This window comes from Cupressus sempervirens, chromosome 6 (assembly GCF_028749045.1).
Source record: "Cupressus sempervirens isolate cs-2001-9-10 chromosome 6, ASM2874904v1, whole genome shotgun sequence".
In the NCBI taxonomy this organism is placed as follows: Eukaryota; Viridiplantae; Streptophyta; class Pinopsida; order Cupressales; family Cupressaceae; genus Cupressus; species Cupressus sempervirens.
In genome coordinates, this window is record NC_143123.1 from 378,736,788 (window position 1) to 378,762,111 (window position 25,324).

At 34.7% G+C, this 25,324-nt stretch overlaps 1 protein-coding gene across 3 annotated transcripts in view; it reads right to left on the minus strand.

Moving 5' to 3' along the window:
• Positions 1-15,801: 15,801 nt before the first annotated feature.
• Positions 15,802-25,324, minus strand: part of LOC149552640 (ubiquitin-protein ligase) — a 249,298-nt gene continuing 239,775 nt past the window's right edge. For all 3 annotated transcript variants that reach the window (XM_089788214.1, XM_089788217.1, XM_089788215.1), the window contains 3 exons: positions 16,795-16,839; positions 16,531-16,599; positions 15,802-16,414 (listed from right to left, as the gene is read on the minus strand). In XM_089788214.1, coding sequence (XP_089644340.1) covers positions 16,223-16,414; positions 16,531-16,599; positions 16,795-16,839 — 306 coding nt within the window. In that variant the 3' untranslated portion in view covers positions 15,802-16,222. The remainder of the gene's footprint in view (positions 16,415-16,530; positions 16,600-16,794; positions 16,840-25,324) is intronic.

Below are 25,324 nucleotides of genomic sequence, written 5' to 3' on the forward strand. Positions count from 1 at the left end.
AATTATATTTATAAGTAAAACCAATATCACCAATCATATGCATAAGCTGAATGCATATAAAGAGTGACACCATCATGCATATAACTAAAGTCTAAGACTACAACTACACATAGGGATGTCACCCATAATATATATCTATAGGTCATATATATAGTTAAAAATATTGACATAACTTATAAACAAAACCAAGGGAGAGACAAAGACTGATAAGGGTAAAGAGAAGAGGAGAGGGAGGTGAGTCAAGTAGGGTTAAAGGGGAAGGGGAAATACATAATCAAGAATGGAGGAACCATTGGTACCTCTATTTTCCATTTCATCAACAAATTAATTTCCTTCTCTATAGATATGTTTGGTTTCAATATAGAAAAGGAATCCATAAATTCATATGCTCTTTCTAGGGTAGAGTTTAACTTTCAACTTGGAATAGACTTAGATCTGATGGTGTTGATAATAATATGGAAGTCTCCTTCAATTTTTTAGATGTAAAATTCCTATGTTTTGCAAAGTAATAATCCTTCTGTTAGAGAAAGGATTTCAGCTATATTATTAGTGGTATTAAGCATAGGTATTTCTAGTTTCACATATATTTTACCTTCTCATGAATGGATTGCACATCCAATTCTAGCCTTGCCTAGGTTATCTTGTGATGCACTATTAAAAATTAATTTAAACTACCCATACTTAGGAGGTTTCCATTTACAATTGGCTCTAGCCAGCTAACTTTGACTACCTCCTTTACCATACTAGAGAAGGAATTACCTTCTTTCATGATATGTGCTAGTGATCCCTTATTGGCCCTTCATGGGATGTTTTGTGTGTTCTTGGATTTTTCCTTATATAGATTAGACTCGGCTTTCTTTTCTTTCCTAACAACTCTCTCTAAATCTTGGGATTTAAGGGTTTTTACATAGATTTTAATGGAATCTTTAAGTTCTATAAACATATGAGTGAGTTGGCCCTGGGGTAGCTTTGGAACCATTACATATAGGTCTTTAAATTGATTGGAAAATCCTTCTACCAATCTTGATTGTTTGAGGTGAATTAGATCTTAGAAGTACCATTTGGGATGTCTTTGATCAAACCTATGTCCTAGATGGTAGTTTGGCCATAATTCCACTATTTGTGAGCTGATCCTCTTAAATGAAATATGAAAAATTAATAGCACCATCTTCAATTGTAGGACTAAATGAGATATATATCTTTCTTTTGGACCCATGATTGAACAATTCTTTCTTGACCCATCAAAACATGATAGTTTTACTTTATTTACTTTCTCTTTAAGATCTTCATCCACATGAATTTAATTTATATTTTTCATGATTTTGGTTTCTTATTATTCTTTAAAAAAAATTGTTGAATATTTGGATCCAAGTTTGCATATATTTGTGCTCTTGGAATGAATGAAGGAAAGGTATCCCATGGAACCAAACTTGTAAGCCCCTCCCTTGTAACTAGAGAAAGCCATCAAATTCTCCCCATACTACACCAATCCTTCTTGTCCCACCCCAAAGAATAGAAATGGACAAGGTGAGTTTTGTCTCATTTTTTGCCCTATTAAAGCCTCCCACCTAGAGATATCAAAATGAGATTATGTGGGGTGTTCTATACATTTTAAAAGTTAGGTGACCATTAACGAAACTAGAAGCAATCGACACCCACTTTGGTGATCCCTCGAATTGGAATAGCTAGGCCTTTGCACCACCCCCTTTATAATAGTAGCGTAGTTAGTTTGAACTTCAACAATAGAACTTCAACTAGAAACTATCTCTGTCTCAATTGAACTATAGGTAGGTCTCATAGACTTGAGGACTCCCATTATAGTTCCTCCTATGTGTACAAAAGTTGTCACACTTCTAATAGACCATTATACTTGAGAGAACCCATGATAAAGAGCATCCCAAGAGGTAGACTATTGCTTACTATCTATGATGTGCAAGGATTCAAACTAGTATGGTGGCTCTCAAATGAACCTAGTTAAGAAACCCTTGCAAGGTGCACCATAGAATGGAAGATTCAAAGGAGTAGAGGCAAGAGTGAAATATCCAAGAATCAAAAGTATGTAATGCAAGATGCAAGATAAAGCTAAGTAAGATGAAAATGCAAGATTAAGCTAACAAGATTGAAAGAGTTACAAAACCCCTATTTAGACTATGTGAGTCAAGCTAATGCATAAAGGAAATCTAAGCTAAGAATGAGAGTAAGCTAAAATACAAGTAAAGAAAAGTGAGTGCAAATGTTCTCAAAAGAGTGAGTAAAAAAAATGATAACATAACATTAGAGCACAAGCATGAGATATGAGATAGTGAGGAGAGAGCCTCCTTTTAAAGAGAAATGGATGTTAGGGAATACAAGGAAAAATCTACTGTGGAGAATCAATCTCAAGTTGACTTTGTACACAATAATCTCTAAGAGGCAAAAGACGTGTGGAGGAGAAAATAGATTCTATCCACCTTGAAAATTGTGCCCTCACATGTGTAGAAAAAAATGGTTTTCTTTTTATTTTTAAAATAAGAAATATTCTTTTCATGTGTACAATTAGGAAAGGAGGGACTTTGGGAAATTTTACTTAATTAAAAGGGGACATGATTTTTTAAATTAAATAAGAACTTATGATAAGGTGGTCAAATATAATGTATTTTAAATTATATCAATGTTTGATAAAAAATGATAGATAATAGAGATTTAGTCTAGCATATAGGAATTAAAAAATGCAGAAATGGGCCTCATGGTTTACTAGACCATTTTTGGGTTATTATATTTGCCCCTTTTTGAGTCAATGTGTGATCGATCTAGGAACACATTGATTCAAAGAATGAAGATGTCAAGACAATAGCTAGAGATAGGATGAATCAGAACCCATAAGCCTTGGTATCACCAAAAACCTCATAGAAGCCAAACCTACATGCATATGATGGAATTAATTTATCCAATTATAGGAAAAGGATACACAAAAGTTCCACAATAAGAAGTTAACTATGTGGAAAGAAAGAACTCAAAAAATGAGGGTCATTCCACAAAAAATGGGCATGAAAAACTAACAAGAAATATTTTTGGTTGATGCAAGATTGCCAAAGTACGCAAGATGCTCCTATGTCACTTCCACCTACTTCAATATGGGTTGCTTTTGCACATACCTCATCAAAGTTAGATGGACTAAACATCAAGATTACATGTTTCAAATGTGAATGCAACCCACCTGTATAATTTAATACAATTTCATGTATATAAAGAGGGCTACCAAGTGTAAGTTCTTTCTTCCTAAAGATTTGTGTATTTTTTTGCACTATTTTTCATTTTCCTTGTCATAGATTTTTCCCATCCATAACAATTTTTTGCATATAACCCAAAGGATTAAATTGTTTCTTTAAAGAAGAGGTAAATTCATACCAAGATGAAATGATTTTACTTGTATAGCAAGATCATCTTCCACATAATTGATGGAATGCTTCTCATTATTAATATAGCTAGTTGGATTTTAGAAGAATCATCCAAGATCTGTTGAACCCTGCAATACACTTCAATCTACTTATGCTAGTTATCTAATGTTTTTGCATCTAATTTACCATTCTATCTACGCAAATCAATTTTAACATCCAATTATAACAAGGGTGTCTGTGTAGATTGTTTCTTCAAAGAACAAGTAAAAAAAGAAGATGAAGATGGTGAATAAGATGGAGCTAGAGGTTCAAGAGGGTCATGACAACCTCCTACTCCTTTCCACTTTTCTTCTCTCAATGAGGATTTAACTTTCTCCTTCCTAGACTTGTCTTCTTTTCTCTTCTACCACTCATGCCTCTCTTGGAAAAGAATGTCCAGCAATGCCTTCATTTCCACAAAAGCTCTCTAGAAAATTTATGTATCAAACTCGAGAATATCTTGTTCATGTGTCATCTTTCATTGAGGAAAACTCCCTTTTTCTAATCTCTACATTGAACTTAGTTAGTGCACCTTCTCCTTGCTTCAATTTCAACCCAGTTCCCGTTCACTCTATAACTTCCTACAAATAGGTTCTTACCAACTTGATCTATAATTAGTAGTTTACAAATTAATTTATAAATCAATCCTTAATTAGTACATAATAGCCTGATCTACGTAGAATTACCTGGTTATGCTCTTTAACCATTGAAATTACAATTAGGTACACTTTTACATAATTTAATGGAATTACCTAATTCCAAAAATAAAGTAATTAAAATTTAAACTAAAAAGAAATAGAAAGAATTTAAGATAGGAGATAAAACATGCAGGTTGATAATAGAGTTTGTCAGGTTAGGACTATGTCTTTGGGTCCACTTCTCAATGCTAGAATCACTTTATTCATATTGCCAAGAAAAAGCCTTCTCACAATATTCAAGCTTTAGAAAACCCGCTTCAAATTCCTCAAAGTTTCTTTCATAATTTTTGGTGTTTACAAAATCTCAAGCCTCCTCTAATAAATTTCCCACTCTTCAAATTATTTCTCCAAAATATTAATTCTTTTTTCTATTAAAAAATTACTTCCTTTACAAATCCCAAACCTCCCTTTTTATATACATTTATTTGCTAATATGGGTTAAAATCGTACTATTTGCAAATATATCCTTATTTTCAAATCACCACCACAAAATCCTAAAATCCACCTAAAAATATTTTTAAATAACCCTTAGAAAAATTAAAAGGCCTCACCTTCAATCATGTAAGAAACTTGGAATGCAATTCCTTATTTTAAGGGGGTGGAATCGATTTAAATAACAAACATTAAGTTTTTTCCAACTATTTACCTTTTATTTGAGATTATTTTGTTTTGAGTTTGGTCTAATAAGAATAAAATAAATATCCTCTATCCTTATCTCTAAAATATTCATTATCATAGTTGGAGTTCTTTGCAAATAGTATGCAAATGGGTGCGGGTTCAAATATCACACCTAAAATTACAACCTCATTTATATGCATTTTATTTGAATAGAACTTGTTGCCCAATCAATACCAACATAGATAATCGATGCAATAGTGAAGGGAGCTAGTAGCATTTAGGTGATTGTGGGTTCAAACCCCCATACAACCCCATTTTGTCTTTTATGAGTTTTATCCTATTTGTATTAACTCCAAAAAAATAAAGAATGCCCCATGCAAAATTGTAAAGAATACATGAAGTGTGTTGGTGGAGAGAAACATTAGGAGAGGAGGTATTTTTATGATTTTTTCCTATTTGTGTTAGACTCCAAAAAAATTAAAGAAATGCCCCATGGAAAACTATAAAGAGTACATAAACTGTGTTGGTGGAGAGAAAAGTTAGGAGAGAGGAGGTCAAGGGTTCAAACATTCTTCCTCCTAATTTTGAATGGATGTTGTCAAAAGACACATAGGGTGCCATCTATCACATTTTAATTTTCTTTCACATTGTCATGTGTCATTATATGATTGGTCCATATGTGACACCATCAACTATGTCAACTCAAGAAACAATGCAACTTGTATATACCAGTTCATCATGCCACATGTGCTACCAAGTCATCTGCCATGTGTCACTTTGAGATTGGACCAAAACAATGATTAGCCTATTAATGTCATCTAGTCAACCCTTTCCCTGGGCAAGTTTGACCATCCATTACTTCTTCATACAAACTCTTTTTTCAAAACTGAAAACAATTTGGGAATCAACGCAATGATCACTACAACTTGGTGTCCTTTTTCTAAGATATAAGACAATCCATTTTTCACCTTTTTGAACGTATGATTCACCATTTTGACCGAACCTCTTACTACACATAACTTTTGCATGAAAACTTTTTTTGAGCCCATCCAAGTTGTGTCAGGATCATGTCAATGACTTCTTCCCAATTATATTGATTTGGATGATTTTTGAGATTGTGAAATTTTAGGTCTTCTCGATGCACCTGGATCACAAAGTCGAGAGAACTTACAATTGAAGTATAACTACAAAATCAAACTATCACAATTACATCTATATATGCATGAAATACAATTCTTGTTAAGTACAAATTTCTACTATTCAAACACTAAATTACATATATCGACTTTTTACTTACATAAACAAATCACTTTCACATATAGAATCTATCATCATATCTGCATTGGTATCATCAATTTTGTGTTGATATCACTTCCTATATATGCATACATTGGATTTGTATCTTTTCATGTTATCTTAAACCAAAGATGAAATTGTGTGAGCATTACCAAAAAGTGTTAGAAATGTCGACAATGTCAAAATTAGATATCTCATGTTATGTCAAATAGATCTTGATAAAAAAAACTTCAATACACCATGGTATAGACTAAATGTTCTACCAATAACACCACCTTCATACCCATGGATAGGTTGGAGATAAGATCATCATCCTACACAATGACATCAATGACAATGTTAAACATTACTTTATCCCTTGCATTTACTTTCTTTCTTATGCATATGAGGTCTATTTTTGTGCATTTGTTAATTTATCTTTTACAATAGAATGGGAAATGGAAACCTAGGTGAACAATGAGATCATGGCCAATTATCCTTTAATTCCCAGTCTTCTTTTGACCTAATTATAGGACCTTAAGATTGTAACATTTGGTATACATGATTGGGATTCATGGAAGTACTTGGTTATGGAAACCTTGGAAACTAGTAGTGGATTGTTGTTATTGCATGATCGCATAATGATCACCATGTTTATAAGTTTGATGGTATTAATTAGATCTTATACTATACATGCACAATGTTATTGACTCAACATTAATTGTGCATGAATTAGCTTTAATATTGAAGGTTACTTGGTGGGACACTATATATTAGCTCTTATTGACAACACTCGTATAAGACAAAAATCAACCCTTATTATACAATATTTTGTGAGACATGGGTGCATGTTTCTATGAAGAGGTTACAATTGAAGAAAAAATTGTTAAGATTTATTTCCATTCGCTTAGTATCAATATAAAAGGGTGAGATCTTCAAGATATTTTTTTAGCCTTTTTTGAGAATGGGCCTTCTACTAGATTTTTATAGCTATAGAAGATGATGAAGGATGCTCCCCTTAATACCATAAACTCATAACAGAAACAAAGAAACAATAACAAATGTAAGAACAAAATATGGACTTCTTATTTGCATCGCAAATGTGGTATTATAGAATTCACAAGTACAATATGCTAATTCACATGGGCACCTTCATTATAATAATCTTCAAGACAAGTTGCGAACTATCACCTATAGTTGTCCTAGACAATGTTTGGGCCTTTCTTAAATAGGCAATTTTATGCCACCTGGGAAGGTCCTAGACAATGAAACTTAATACCTAGGGCCAATAGAACCCAACAATACATATAGAGTCGGCCAAATACATCTTTGACAATTATTTTAGATATTTCGGGTAGCCCAACTTTGGAAGGCCATAACTCTCAAACTGTTGCTCCGATTGGCTATTATAACCACTTTTTGGAAACACTAGCTCATGATCTACATGCTCAATATTGTGCAAGCATCCTTCCGTCATATTTTAGGACCTCATCTGAGTACTCTAAGGCCTCCAACAATGAGCCTGAAGATTTTTCTACACATCTTTCCATCGAAAATCTGCAATAACTTCTTCGATACTTAAGCTAGAACAATAGGATTTTTATAGTAGGCTTATAACTCTAGAATGAACCTTCTTGTAGAAAATGAGAACATTCCAAGCTCATATGAAAAAATTACTAAAAATAACAAGTTCCCATAAATAGTAACCACCTTGTCTACTAGTCCTTATTAAAATAGAAAAGACTGAAAAGAAAATATTTTTGAGTGATGCAAGACTGCTTTTATACCCAAGATGCTCCTACATCAGACACCTAGGGTAATTTCAAAAGTGACCTCGTCACATTTCAGGTGTTTAGTAGAAAACCAAGATGGTTAACCTCTTCCTTTGCTAGTCATGATGAATCCTCAACTAGCCTCCTTTCCATTTGACTAGATATTCCTCATAAGTTTTGTTCCTGGTACTTTTGCCAACATGACTGTCTAGTATCTCCTCAATCTCCTTTATAGCTGAACTAGCTGCTGGAATACTCCACTACACTTTTGCAACTTCATCTCCATCACCTCCTTCATAGTACTCTGCCAAATCTAAAATGTTAAATACTGGTGAAATACTCAATTCAACAGGCAACTCCAATTTATACGCATTTCCATAATCTTGCCTTTTCACTATCTTGCACAATCCAAACTTCTTCAACTTCAGCTTATTATATGTACCCACTGGAAAATGCTTCTTTTTCAAATGAACCATGACTTCATCTCTAATATGAAATTCCTTACAACTCCTTTTCACATTTGCCTTAGCCTTATACTGTGTATTCATCTTTATGATGTGTTTCCTCACCTCCTCACATATGTTCTTCAAATGTTTAACAAAATCTTCTACTTCAGCACTACTTATCTCTCCTTTATCCAACTGCCTCAATTCAGAACCATTTCTGGGACTACTCCCATATACAGTTTGGAATGGTGATTTACTAATACTCCTATTGACAAAATTATTATATGCAAATTTTGTCTATGGTAAAATCATATCCCATCCTTTTGGTTTATCTCCAACCAAGCATCTCAACAAATATCCCAAACTATGATTCGCAGCTTCTATCTATCCATCAGTCTATGGATGATGTGATGAACTGAACTTCAAATCTGTCTTAAATTCCTTCTACAATGTAAGCCAGAAATACCCAACAAGTTTGGTATCTCAATCTAAAACTATACTCTTTGGCAAACCATGTAGTCTCACCACTTCTCTAAAAAATAACTTTGCCACATGAACAATATCACTAGTCTTCTCGCAAGGAATAAAATGTGTCATCTTTGAAAACCTATCAGCCACCACAAAAATAGAATCATGCCCGCACTGTGTCCTCAATAATCCAAAACAAAATCCATGCTAACATCCTCCCACGACTTCTCTAGTACAAGTAATAGATGATATAACCTTGTATTCTTCTTCACTCCTTTTGCCAAAATGTCCGACCAATCCTCCACTATGCTTCTGCTTGATGAGATTCTCTCTCATTGGACTTCTGAGAATGCACAATTGGCTTCTTTTGAATAACATATTATCCTAGATCATGAAATCCAACCACTTTATCTTGTCAAGTGTAACAGGTTTTGTACATGTCTTCCACACTTCACCAAAATTAGGATCATCTGGATACAAAGTACTGAGTTCCTTGAATCCAACCACCTCTATCTACATTTTTTCAGCAAAAGTTGTCTTCTACTAAGAGCATCTGCAACTCTGTTAGACTTCCCACTCCTGCGTTTCAAAACAAATGTATAACTCTACAAAAACTCAACCCACTTCAAATGTTTTTGGTTCAATTTTTCTTGATTATTCAAATATTGCAAAGCTTGTTGATCAATATACAAAACAAACTCCTTAGGTAGAAGATAATGTCTCCACTTTTTCAATGCTCGAACTATAGCATAAAATTCTTGATAATAAAAAAAATATTTTATTTTGGCATCATTCAATTTCTTACTACAGTAAGCAATAGGTCTACCTTCTTGGCTCATAACAACTCCTATTGTAGTACCACTAGCACCATAGTCTACTTGAAACACCTTGTTAAAATCAGAAAGTACTAAAACAAGCTACTCGGTAACTTTCTATTTCAACATATTAGAACTCTTATCTACTCCTACAGTCCACTTTTATCCCCTCTCATTGTTTCAGTCAAGGGTCCAAAAATACTGCTAAAACTTCTTATGAACTTTCTATAAAAACTAGTTAGTCTATGAAAAGATCTTATCTCTATCACACACCTTGGAGTAGGCCATTCAAGGATAGCCTTCACTTTCTCTGGGTCCATTTTCAGACCTTTTGTTGAGACTACAAATCTCAAGTACACCAACTCTTTTACAAAATTGCACTTCTTTAGATTTATCAACAACTTTTCTTCCCTCAACTTATCAAACATCTTGCGAATATGAATCAAATGCTCCTCCAATGTTTTACTAAAGATCAATAAATCATCTAGGTAAACAATGAAAAACTTACCTAGAAACTCCTTCACTACCCCATTCATGAGCTGCATGAAAGTGCTCAGTGCACTGGTTAGCCCAAAAGGCATGACTAACCATTTGTATAGTCCTTCTTTGGTCTTGAAAGAAATCTTCCACTCATCACCTTCTTTGATATGAATCTGATGGTACCTACTCTTCAAATCCATCTTTATGAAATATTTAGCTCCACTCAAACAATCCATAATATCATCCATCATTGGCAATGGAAATCTATACTTGATTGTAATCTTGTTGATAGTGCGAGAATCTATGCACATCCTCCATTCTCCATTCTTCTTTGGTGCTAATACTGTTGGACAACACATGGACTCATACTCTCTCGAATCAACCCCTTCTACAATAACTCATGAACTTGTCTATTCAACTCTTCACTTTTTGCTGGTGTCATTCTATGCACTGCCTTGTTTGACAAATTGGCTCCTACAACCAAATCCATCTGGTAACTAATCTTTCTCATTAGGGGCAATCCATCAGATACATTATCTGATACAATATCAAAAAACTCTCCCAACATATCTGCAACTTTTGTAGGTACCTCCTCTACTTCTTCTTTACTATCTTTTGGAATTATAGCAAAACACATGCTCGCACTTCATACCTTTGAGAAACTTGTTTCCATCAACAAAACATATTCTGACAGCACTACATATCATTTCTTCTTTCTCCTTTAACAACTTCGACTTATGTTTCACTCCATCCATGGTAAGAGTGTAGGTATTTGCTCGCCCATCTTGTAAAGTATGCCTGTCAAATTGCCACAACCTACCTAGCAACATATGACATATGTCCTCATCTTGGTAGCTTCCAATCTTGAACTTCACTGAGCACTACTCATTGACCATGATCTTGTGGTCATCTTGCACCCAAGCAATATGGTATGGATGCGAGTGTTTTTGTCTCATCAGCTTCAACTTAGTAACCATTGTTTCTGACACCAACTTGTCAGTACTACCACCATCAATGATCACATCACACCACTTATCTTCACATCTGCACCTTGTGCGAAAAAAGCTCCTTTGATCAGGTTCATTCTCCCCACTCAGCAAGACTCTTATGTTAACTAGGACTTCTCCTCTTTCAACATCTTTAGAAATGTGAGGATCTGGCATCTTCATCAACATGTGCAACTCTGGCCTAGCCTTTGGTTCTTCGATTTGTCCTTCCTTGGTGCTGAGTACATTCAAATTCTCTATGCTCTTCTTCTCTGCAATAAAAACATTTCCAATGGAAGCCTCCTCTTCCAGATCTTTGCCCTCTACCTCTTCTTCTTTGATCTCTATTGTTCTGATCATGGAAACAATTAGAATAGTTTCCCCTTTGGTTCTGAATGCTACTTCCAGCCTCATCCTTATTCTTTTGATCACCATTACGACCACCATAAGATCATTCGCTATATCTTCCACCATGACCTCTTCCATTCTTTTTGTTGTCAAACTTTTTGCTTAGTTTCTCCTCAACTCTTAGGGAAAAATGGTATGCCTCCTCAATATTATTCATTCGAACCAAACTCGACTCGTCCTGAATGCTTGGCCTTAATGCATTAAGATAACAGGCTACTTTCTCCTTATAAGCTTCTGCATGGCCGGTTCTAATAAGAACTCGATAGAACTCTTTGGTATACTCTTAAACAGATTTTCTCACTTGCTTCAACCCTTGCATTTTCTTCAACAGATCAAGCTCATAATCAATGGGAATGAATTATCGCTTCACATCTGGTAATTTTGTCCTTTCCCTTTCTATTTTCCTCCAACTAAACCTCTTGCACTACATCTTTGCATGTCCGTTCAGTTTTGCCTTTGCAAAATTGACCCTATCACGATCATCAATATCTTGGAGATGGCCCTAAAAAGCCTCTTTTCCTCTAGGTTCAGAACTGCCTCTGCTTTGGCATTTTCTTCTACTTCGTCCTCATCCTCGCTTTCATCTCTTACGAAAAGATTTATTCCTCTCACATTTGTTCTTCCAATGCTTGCATTTGTCTTTGGAGGCCTCTAAAGCTCTCAGGTGTAACACCTAGAACACTTCCACCACGCTCTCTTTGTGGAGGCATTTTCAGCTTCTGCTAAAACCCTAGTGCAAATTGTCTCACAATTAACAATCTGTTTACACACTCAACCCAAACCACAGTCTTGGTGTGAACTGCCTCATAGTCGATGATTTGTCCACACACTCAAGAACTTTAGCTCGGATACCACTTGATGAAGGATGCTCCCCTTAATACCACAAACTCATAACATAAACAAAGAAACAACAAAAAATGCAAGAACAAAATATGGACTTCTTATTTGCGCTACAAATGCGATATTACAAAATTCACAAGTACAATATGTTAACCCACATGGGCACCTTCTTTACAATAATCTTCAAGACAAGCTGCGAACTATCACCTAGAGCTATCTTAGACCATGTTCAAGTCTTTCTTAAATAGACAATTTTATGCTGCCAAGGAAGGTTCTAGACAATGAAACTTACTACCTAGGGCCGACAAACCCTAATAATACATATAGAGTCGACCAAATACATTTTTGACAATTATTTTAAATATTTCGGGTAGCCCAACTTCAGAAGGCCATAACTCTCGAACCGTTGCTCTAATTGGCTATTATTACCACTTTTTGGATATGCCAACTCCATATCTACAGGCACAATATTATGTAAGTACCCTTCTATAAAGTTTTTAGACCTCATCCGAGCACTCTAAGGCATCTAACAGTGAACCTGAAATTTTTTCTGCAATTTTTTCCACCAAAAATCCGCAATAACTTCTTCGATACTTAAGCTGGAATAATAAGATTTTTATGGTAGGCTTATAACTCTAAAATGAACCTTCCTGTAGAAAATGAAAACATTCCAAGCTCATATGACAAACTTACTAAAAATAGCAAGTTCCCATAAATAGTAACCACCTTGTCTTTAAAATAGAAAAACTGAAAAGAAAATATTTTTGGGTGATGCAAGATTGCTCTTACACCCAAGATGCTCCCGCATCAAAAGAAAGAGAAGAAATATGTGGTTCAATTATCTCAAGATCGAGAAGGTTGGGTCAGACGACCGCAAAGGATCTAAATAGCAAGACAATTTAGATAGTTGTAGAAACTAGAACCTCCACCTTAAATGTTGAGAAGGTCCACGACAAAAACTATTGTTTCACATTTTTATAAGCTCAACCTTGCACCTTTTCTTTATTTAACATTCATAAGAGTGTCAAGCGGTGCTTATCCAAATAACATGTCTCCTTGATGTAAACTTCTAAGTTTAAATGTTGTCAACTATATCTCATAATCTAGACCATTTTCAATCTTCCAAGCAAGAAATTATGTGCATCCCTATTCAAAAAATTCATCTTTTATACATCCTTATGCCTTGGTGGATGTCCATGTGATATCCCCATTTTGGCATATAATATAAATAAGTATTATATATAAAGTAATACTAATAATATTATTAAAATAATAATAATAATATGATAATATCATATTATATATATTGTATTATAATAGCAATATGAAAGTATGAAATGAATGAAATAATAATCTAATATAATAAATAATGATATTATGATAATTAATTATATTTTAATATAGCAACACTATACTAATAAGTATTATAATATAATAATATATATAGTTGATATATTATTAAAATAATATATCTTATGATATTAATTAATATAACTAAGCTTATTAATATAAATATATAATTAATATAATATGATTATTATTATGAAAGGACATGATTCTTACTATATATATATATATATATATTTATATATACGATAATAACGTTTCTATAAGGATACTCAGAGGGAAAAATAAAAATTATATGCACATTCAGGTTTTAAAATCTAATGTCCTAATTGGGAACATTACAAGTGGTATCAGAGCCTAATCTTGCCACCTAATCTTGCCACCTGTGAATTTTAGCCCACAAAAATCTATTAACACTAAAGTCATATGGAAAAGAAAAGAACAGGAAAATGCAAGAGGAGCGGAAAGCAAGAAAATGTATACAAAAGGCTATTTAGGAAATCATTCTTCCTATCTACCAATCTCACTGGAAGATTCTATGTGATGAATACATTGCTAATCAACATTTGAGATTGGGGATTTATACCCAATGTTGCAACCCAGTTAGCCACCAGGAAATTCAACACAATCAACGAACAATACCTTCATCAAGAAGGAGAAAGCAATAAGGAGCACAAGAAGGAGAAAGCGATAAGGAGCACGAGCAACCAAGTCGGATACGAATTCATGGGCAGACCAGCAATTAAGAAAGGCAAATAGATGATGAGGGATAGATAGGAAAAGTACTAAAATACCGTAATATCCAATATTTTGACTTCAGTATCAAATGAGGGATAAGTGAAAACCTTGGCATGTTCAGCATCCCATACTAAAATAAACTAAGCCAACATGGTTCATGTTGCTGCCAGTGTTCACAAAGCTATTACAAGTTCAACACAACAAAATAGGTTATATTATACACAGACAAATCTGACGTAAACATTCAGCCAGCGGAAATATTCAAATTCAAACAATATCCAATCGAAAAGTCTGCACTTTTATACACTTTTGGCCTTAAATGGATAGTTGTATAACTCATCCTTTAATGGAATTAGTGATGTCTTGAGGATTTTGGGCAATATATGTGAAGATTTCATTGTCGACTCTATCCATTGCCAATCGTGCTAATTAAAGCAACATAACTTGGAGCGAAGAAATACAAAAGGAGGGAAAATAACATGTCACAAATAAAAGCAAAGAAGTAAGGGTGAATACCATAATAATTTTACTCTCCAATATATGCATGTAATTACGACAACACTAAGACTACCCGCCTATGATGGAGGAGACATAAAAGCATAATGATATGATGACATAAATGAACCATGACAACATATATTATAAAGAGTATATTAAGAAGGGAATACAAATAAGGATTTAAAAAGAGCGTACACTAATCCTTCATTGTGGAGGACGCCACCTTGGCATTTAATCACCGCAACCATAGAAGGAATTCAAGCATGCTAATACGAAATATTCAAAAAAAAAAAAAATCTGGATCTAAATAACCACCACATCAAGATTTAATTTGCTAAGGAAACCAAGGGAAGCGACAAACGCCATCTTTTACGGGTGATACCCCTGATCATACCAAGGTGGCATTACACATATGCAAGATGTGAAATTGAGCATGCCCAATACATTGGACGACCACTCTAAGTAATAAATATTTATATTTGTCATACCAATATTGCTAGTGGCCATCACATAGTTCCAAACATAAACGGTGACATAATTGTTGATCGGAGATAATTATAATTGAATGCAAGTTACTTCCATAATCAATATACATGAACTTCAGCAAGGTAGGACATGAGTACCACTAAGCATGACAAGTAAAAAGGTAAGTAAAGTAGGCCATGGGTACAACATGAACCCACCTACTAAGGTAAGCTATTTTAATTTTTTTTATTATAAAAAATGTAAATAATGTTTAATGTGATTATGAATAGAGTGAATATTAAGAATATAGAAGTATCATAAAAATTTATAAGTTTCTATTTAATTGTTTAAATATTAGAAATAGATGTATTCCATACATAACATAAGAGTAAGATTTGTGTATTACAAATAATTAGATATGGCTATTGTCAAAATTATCATTATTCAATGTCTGATCGGAAGGATGTCTTATTAGAGATAGAAGTATAAATGACACTTGTAAATTATTGAAAAAAGGAAAGACTCACAACATAATCTAAATAATTTGATCAATCTCAATTGTTAGTCATATATATATATATATATATATATGGTGATCATGTGTAAAGATTCGCTCAAGATTTTTGGGAATAACCATTGAAGATTTAACAATATTGGAAATACTTATATTTGTATGGATTGGGGAAGGTGATGCTAGTCTTTCCATTACGCGATATAGGCTCAAAGGATAAATTTCTTGTCTTTTCTGCCTCTCCTTTGGAGCACTCCAACAGTTGCAGAAATCAGATTTCTCTACAGGTCTTTGAGATACTACTAACCTGTGTAAGTAAATTACAAACTTGTAATTTTCAACTCTCCTCTTTGTCCTGTTAGTGCCAAATATAACTAGCTGAACTGAACTAGGTACAAGAAAGAAAAATTCAAACAGCATAGATACTGCTGTAGATATTGACTATATCCTCTCTTCAACAATTGTGGTCTTGAATTCAGTGCTGTTCCACTCCAAGACAATGGTATCTTTATGGACACAGTATCGCTGTAAAATTTTGGGACCAATCAGGTTAGAGTTTTCAATTTCAATCGCACATCTCTGAACTTTGCAACGTGCAAGCTTTACCATGCACAAAGAGAACCTGTCAAGATGCTGCCAGAGAAAGTAGAACGATGTAACCTTCCAGTCCATGTTTGAGAGTAGAATAAACTGTAAAGAATCTAGGGAGTCAAGTACAAGTGAATGTGCTCATACACCAATATACTTACATGAGGGGTATCAAACCCTGACTCACATGCATCACACAAATCTAGTGACAGTGTCCGGAGCAAGGGCAACTGCAGTTGGTGCGTCCACCACAAACTAGTCATTATACTTAAAAATAATATATAGTGATTTTATCCAGAAAAGAAGTTCTTATTTTGATTGAGAACTCTGAAAAACACAAAATTATCTTTCAACCAAAGGATTACTTGAAGAAACCTCATAAACTGATGCGTTTTGATGATTCTGAAGTGATAATGATACCTCACCTTCAATGCAGCTTTGAGTACAAAGTTTCTCTGTATTCCTGAACCCTGCAAATCATCAATGTAACTAAAGAGCATTAGCATTTCTTTTCATTATTAGAAGGAAATAAAAAAATTATCAATCATTGTGTCATGAAACTAAATTGATGAAGCTTTTAGCTACATACTATATAAACTTTAAACTGTCAAGAGCAACGCATCACTAGAGATACCACTTAATATTCCAAAGATTGGGATTAGGCATGCCTTTATTAATGGCTGAAATTGATAATTTGTGTAAAATTGTTCCATTTTACAAAAAAATCGGACGCTACTGTTTAGCAGTTGCATGCAGAAATGTCACCCTGACTGCCAAATAATGCCACCCTAAAAGCAAACCTGTCTCCTATCACCGTTTTTATTACTGTACACATTTGTAACTATCTGCTATAACCTTTCCATTGCTGATTTTGCACATATGTACATACTAAGAAGCCATGCCACCTACCGACTTAGGTGACATAATTACTGATATACTATATTAGATATCAGACCATTTATTGGCACTTCTATACACAATAACAAGCAATATGATCTAGCGACTCAGACACCACAATGTCCATACTGAGATTCTTAGACTTCAAATTGTTGACTAACTCCAACCACATCATACACATCAATCATAAAATCACAGCTTTCTTATTTTTTTTTTAAATAACAACTGTCATTTAAGTCTGCAGTTATTCTCCTTATATAATGGAAAAGATACAGCACATTGAAAACAGAATATATTTTCTTTTAAAACAACTTGATCTGAATTCACAGCTCCCGAAATTCCTAAAGTACTGGCTTTTGAAGGTAAGAATGTCCCTGTAGGTAATATTCTACTATGATTTTTTAGCTAAAAAATTGCACCAAATTTCACCTTTAGGCTTTTTTCCACTTCAATGAATAAATAATCTTCCAAATAGTTTGCTGATTAAATGTTTTTTAGATAGCAAACAGAGATAAGAGTATGCGGCTCACTTGAGTTTACTAATCATTGCATTTGCAGAAACAAACCAGAAATTTAATGTAATTAACTGAGAATTTCTGCCATACAAATGCCTTACTGCTAACATGCAAATACAATTAGTGTGGTGGAGCCATGTAAATATGCTATTGCACTCTGGTTCTTAAACCCAGCAAAATGGCCAAGTCTGAGCTTATAATGTCTAAACTCCCAAACCCTTAAGCCTTTATAGCCCCATTATATTTTGATGTTAACTTGCAGTAGTCAGTCAACAACTTTTAAGTCTTAAGTCCCATCTGAGACTGGTCCCTTGGGCCTAGTGACTAGCTAGCCCTATATCTCAAATATTTTCTACGTTTGACCAAAATGTTTGTAAAGTTAAATCAGCAGTTGTTTCACCACCATGGTCTCCAAATCTGTTAGAGCCAGGCTAATGCGCTAGAATGCCATGTTTCCTAGTGGGACTAGGTTTAGAAAGCAAGTAAAGCTTTGTGCATGCTCATTTCCCACTGAAGCACAAGAGTACGCAATGTCAAGGATCCAAAGGTGAATATTTTTGGGATGATGTGCTGAGCCGACACATGGAGGTGAGCCTGTAGCTTAGAAGGCTAAGCCAGCGCTTAGTGCAAGAGTTCATGGTTGATGAAGTAGGTACCAATTTGGTATGCACTAATGTGATATGGTGACACGTGGCTCCTAGAGGAAAAATGCTCTCTACACTGCTGAAATGAGATTGGTCCACATCACATTAAAGCATGTAAGCTTCCTTTCAGATTTGATTGTTTGAAGCTTGGGATTTTAAAAAAGAGCCAGGAGGGTAACGGGTGGCCCGTTTCGTGGAGTGAAGCTAATTAATCCCCTGACTTCGAATTTCACAATTGGTTTCGCATAGCAGCATGCGAGCGGAGGAAACTTCAGTGGCTGCATAGCAGGAAACAATTGTTTATACAGCTCACTGATTCAACCAAAGAGGTTTGGGAGTTATCTAGGTGAGCTAATTAATCTTTTTCCCTTGTCTCATATTATTCTTTCTTTCATCCTCTTGTGTTGGCAGTGCATTCACGACATTTTGGAACCATTGAAAATCCTAAACTGCATAGCTAAAAACCTTGTAGCGCTGAAAAGTGGGGGAAACACTAAAACAAATCTAGACTGTCACCACACTAATACAATATGGGCCCTAGCCTTGATGAACTAGACAAGAAACTCATTATGATCTGTCATAGACCTAGTCTGAAGGGGTCTCATTTTCCAGATGGAAACATTTTTTTTGCCTTGATATAGGTGATGGGGGGGGATTCATTTGGAATTTGCAATCCCAACTGGTGGGAATAATGGCTAGCCTTCTGCACCACGGAGGTTGGAATTAGAGAGCAGGGGGTCCATTAATGCCTCAGTTTTTAACTACAGTAGAGAGCCTAACAGAGGTTTGCCAATTAGTTATGACATATTTTCTAAAGCAGACACGTAATACAAGTGAGAGGCTAGTATTGATAAATACAAAACAATACAAAGGTATTCTAAGGCATAAGTAAGTGAAAAAGGGTAGGTAATGAATAAAAAATGTTCTATGATCTTGCCAAGGATCAGTACAATTTCTGACAAAACTTACCAATCTATTATGAGGCAAGAAGCACAGGAAGCAAATGAAATAAAACTGCAGAAACAGCTTGAATCCAACACGAACACTGCATCAAATGCAAATCAAGTAGAAAACCGGTGCAACAAACAAAGGAGACAGCAATGAAGGAAAACAAGACAAGGATGTTTATTATAGTCCAACTAAAACACCACTTTTGTGGTCCTCAGAATTATATGTCGAAGAACTTACGAATTGTAAGAGGGTGGAAACTACAGAAACAAGGAACTAGGAAGACAAGAACAAAGTGTATGAAGCAATTGAATACACAAGCAAAATAGAATGAGAAAACAAGAATCTCAAAGAACAAATTTTGAGCATGCAGTCCAAAGCGGATATAGGACAGCATAAAGTTGAGACATTAATTTAGTAAATTGCATCATTGAGAGTAACAAGAAGCAAAGGAAAGGAAACCATAAAAGAAGTGGGCACCAACATTTTAAGGAGATTCAATCTGCCTTAGCAGACATAGCAGTTAAAGAATCTCGGTTAAAGGAAAGAACAAAAGAGGCCAAATCATGGTCACAAGTGGTAAACAGCTCAATAAATAAACTAAAGAGCATTTTTTAGTGGTAGATCAAGATTTAGATATGGGAAGAGCAAAACAAACGAGGCAAGGCTCCAAATATCATCATCAAAGGGTTGAAAGACGTTGGCAAAAGAGAAAGGACCTATATTCTAGCAAGAAACTGTCTTAGAGATAAGCTGAAATGGACAGGTTATATTCAATAAGAAAACATGATAGGTAATAGGTTGGTTGGTGGAAGAGATAGACACATAAGAGTAGCCTTGAAAAATCTAGAGGATAAAAATATCATGCTTAGGAATACAGGGCTGCTTAGAGGAACTCAAATTCGAGATGAAGATCTAACTTTTTCTCAACAAGAGGAACAGAGGAAGGATTGGGGAAAAGTTAAGACAGCCAGAAGTGATGTGGGCTTGGCTGAAAAATGGGAAAGCTCAAATCAATGAGCGTCTCTCAAATAAGAAATTGGAAATGGGGACCCCACAGAATCACTTAAAGTGTAGTAAGCTAGAATTGTAGAGGTCACCCATGGAAACGAGGTCTTGGTTTGGGGCCTGTAGCAAAGGGGAAGGATATTATTATCCTTGTTAAAAAACATGAGCATGAAGGGTGCATGTTCCAAATATTGATAGTTACAAGAAATTTTCTGTTTCGAACAAAGGGAATGAATTTGGCAAGGTCATGGAGGAACTATAGTGTTCATCAAGGAGAAGTGGTACGGAATTGTAGAAGTTGTAAAAGAAGATCCAAACAAGCAATACATATGGCTGCAGGTCATACTAAATGAAACAATTTTTAGTTTGGCTGCTGGTTACTTTGCTCTGTAAAACACTAAATTCTACAAGAGGCAGAACTTAGACAATGAAGACCTGTTTGTTTCATTAAAAAATGATATATCTCTATTTAGTAATTTAGGGGCAATTATGCTTGTTGGAAACTTTAATGCTAGGGCTGCCAATAATCAATCGTTGCAATTGAACATAGAAGAAGGGAGGATAACCATTTATGGTTAGAAGAAAATGAGAATCATTCTTAGAAAAGGATCTCTTAGGACAGCAAGGGGGGTGTTTCACATTTTGGGGCACAACTTTTGGGGATGTGTAGTCTCTTTGGCATGGTTATTTGCAATGACATGGGCAGCTGGCCAACTTCTAGGGAAATCACATGCAAAACTTACAATGGGCAAAGTGTGATAGGTTATATGATTTGAACTCAAAATCTGGCTTCTAGAGTGATAGAGTTTGATATCGAAAAAGCTCTTATAGAGATGAAGTTGGATCACATGCCTCTTTATATCAGGTTGAACATGGTCCCAAGTAATCCGTATAATGAATGTGACCTTTGCAGGGAAAAGGGAGCCATTAGGAATGGGAGACTACTCATAAACTTGGAAAAAGGGGACATTTTCACTATTGCCCTCAAACAACAATTCCTTTAGATAAACAATAACGGGGTTGTAGAATGGATCAATAATGATATTGAACATGTTCACATCAGCTTGTTGATCCCTATTATACACAAAGCGCTAAAGACATGTAAAAGATCTCGCTACGAATAGAGGGCTGCAAATACTTTTCCGGCTAATCCTTGGTATGATGAAGAGTGCAAGGCAGTCAAGAGTCTATAAAAGAGAAAAATACAAGCATAGAAGACGAGAAGAAATATACAAAGTTGGTTCAATAATGTTGGGTGGATATTTTGCAACTGACAATTTTGTGAAAATCTAGTCACAAAATAGGTAGACTGGCCACAACGTGCGAGACAAAGTCTCTCCTACATTAAAGGGAAGACTCCCCCTTCTCACCGTTACTTGGATCAACTCAAGGTAAGCAAGAAGTTGAGAGATTTGTGAGGGATGTTACCAATATTCATTCCTCTTAACTTTCAAGAAAGAATCCACTTACCCACAAAATGAATAATGGGCAAGATGAAATCTCTAACTACACTTCTATCTAGTAGCTAGAAATGGTGATATAGATAACACTAACTCAAAGGCTGGCTAAGAGCATATTAGTTTGACTCTAGGTTTTGTTTTAATCTATTCTATAAGAAAAGCCTCTAAGATGGTAATACAAGCTACAAACTTCTAGAAGTAGGGGAATTCTAACTATTTTTCATGCATTTGAGATGGTACCACAAGCTATAGTCAAAGTTTCTAGTCTATGTATCACCACAATTGCTCCTAGTCAAAGCTTCGGCTTCGATTGCTTCTTAACTCACTATGCTCTTATTATTGAAAACACAATAATAACAAATGAAGCAAAGACAATAGGCACAAATTATAGTCAAAGCTTCTAATTTGCTCTATTACAATTGCTTCTAGTCAAAGCTTCTAATTTGCTCTATTACAATTGCTTCTAGTCAAAGCTTTGAATCCAATTGCTTCTTTTTATTCACTTATCTCCCAAATTCATACTACACAATCAAAGTTATTTTTGCACAAGTGTGGCAAAGCTTTCTTACATACAAAAGATGATTTTTACAATGAGAGGGCACTCTTTTATATAGGAAAATGAGGAAAAAGTGCGAGCAAGTCAACCAACTTTGACTTGGTCTAACTAACAAGAGAAATTATTGGATTACACATCATTACACATGTAAATCGTATTGCATGTAATTACACAATTTCCTGCAATACATACTCTCCAATTACAAACATGAAAAAAGAAGGAGAAGAAAGAGTTGAGGCTATTGATTCTAAATGAATCAATCTGGTGGATTGTTGGCAAAGACCTTGTACTTGATAATGATCACGAGATCGAGGATTCTTGTTTTCTATGCCACTGCATTCAACATGATGAGTTTCCATTTGTGATTTGAAAACTCGACATGATCAAGCTTTTTCTCATTCCAAGTTGTGAATTATCTTGTCAGACTTGCATATTCAAGATTTTCTGGCACTTTGAAGAGCTTCTCAATGATGTCTAGAGTTAAACTTGGAACAACTTTTTGACAAGCATCTAAAACTTTTTTTTTTTGAAACAAAGTGCTTGGTGTATTCTCACACAAACTTAGGTGACAACCATTGGGAAAATGAAGATCAAATGAATTACTACTTCTTGAGAATCAAAACATGCCTTCTTGACAAGACATCTCTGTCTTTTAAAGAAGTTTTGACATATTTTGATGAGTGTGCCGCAACATGAAGATAACATCTTCCAATGAGATTGAATCCTTGAGAACTTTGGAGTTTGAGTTATAATGACAAATCCATTAGGGGTGGGTATTCGAAGTATGGATTAGACACTTATGGAACACATATGATGGCTGGAAATGAACTGGAAAGCATGTGTATTTGGATGAAAAGGGCCAAAGTCAAACTTGGAAAGATGGATTGCATGTGGGCAATGATGGGCTTTCGTGGGTGTGGCCAAGAATGCAAGTTGGGATGCATATGAATGCGTGCCAAAGACAATTTTGGTATTTAAAAGTGTGACCTTTAGTCAAAAATGGGTTCTCAAGATGTAATTACATGTAAAGTGATTTACATGTAATTCAAACTTGATATAATCATGAAATAAGGTTCGACGAATGAGATTACATGTAAGTGGATCTGGAAAATAGGCTTATACGTAAATGCATAAGGATGGAATTACATGTAAATGCGGATGGAAGATGAGATTACATGTAATTGTGGATGGAGAATGAGATTACATGTAATCGCATATGGGGAACGAGATGCAATGTGTTATGGCATGTAATAATGTGTGGAATGAAACTATGCACTTACATGAAATAGTGAAAGGTGGAGTGAAGTGAAACGTGCTCAAGTTCTTGTGAAAGAACTTGCAACTTCTTTCAAAAGAAGAAAAACAAGAAAGCAAGCTAGCAAGCAATGAAAACAAGCACAAAACAAACACGTATATTTGGTTTTAGACTCAAACATGTCAAGAGGCAAGTGCAATTTTGAATTTGGAGTTTGGGAAAAAAAAAAAAGCATGAAAATGAGAGTTTTCATCATATTTAAAGGAAAAATGCACTTTTCATGGCATATCTATGGACAAATGTACAACATAAAGCTAAAATATGCAATGAAATAGCAAGAATTAATGAGCAATATTGAAAATGTCCACTTACTTGGAGATCAAAGAGCCAAAATTGCAAGTTTTATAGACTTGAAAACCAATTCTCCCTCAAATCCAGATTTGCAAACAACTATTTGACTTCCTCCACACTTGCAAACAACTATTTGACTTCCTCCACACTTGCAAACAATGAATGATTAATGAGCATTCAATGGTTGAATTTGACATGAGAATGCCAAAAACATGGTCTCCAAAGGCAATAGCATGCATTAAAACTAAAAAACAACCTCTACTAATCCAAACGTATGGGCTGGAAATGTCATTTTTCGAGTGTTTTTAACAAAAATGTCCCCTTTTCAGGCAAAAATCTGAGCTGTTTTTGCAAAAACGTGGCTCACAAATGCATATTAAATGATTGATTTTGACTTGTGAATGCAAAAATAACTTCCCCAAATGCTAATACATGGATCCAAATGCAAAAGTGTGGCTCTAAAATGCAAAAAAGTGAATGAAAAACCAAACTTTTTGGGCGTTTTTAGCAAAAACGTGATTTATAGAGTGCATGAAATGAAGCGTTTTTGACATCTAAAGGAAAAAACATGTTCTTCAATAGCAAATATATGGATCAAAACCTCAAAATGACTTATATTTGAGCCAAAACATGATCAAAATTGCCCCAAATCTGGGTGCTTTTCACCGAAACGTGGCTGAAAAATGCAAAAACCTAGGTCATTTTTGTCTTGGATATGCAAAATCATGACCCACAAATGCATGTATATGCATTAAAACTTAAAAAACATCCCCCTTGTGATGGATTTCAAGCCATTATATGGGCAGATCTAAGCATTTTTGATGAAAAATGTGTTTTTGGAGGAAACATCAAGTTTTTTGCCCTTGAATCTTTAATTTCGGGTTTACCATTTACAAATGCATGAAACATATGTAAAACACATTCTTCAAGTGCCACTACATATTTTAAAAAACTCAAATATGCATTGCTCACTCTAGGAGGGTCATTGCACATTTTAAATACACTTGAATATGCATTGATTACTCTAGAAGGGTCATTGCACATTTTTAAAAACTTAAATATGCATTGCTCACTCTAGAAGGTCCATTGCATATTTTTAAATGCATGTATTTACATGTATAAAGTATTTTAAAAATGCCTTTAGTGCAAAATCACACTCTCTAGGGGTCATTGCATTTTTAAAAAACACTTGAATATGCAAGTCTCACTCTTGGAGAGTCTTTGCACATTTTAAAACATATGTATTTACATATTTTAAAATTGTTTTTTAACTCAAAATTGTGGTCTCTAGAGGCAAATGCATATTTTCATGTAAATGGGT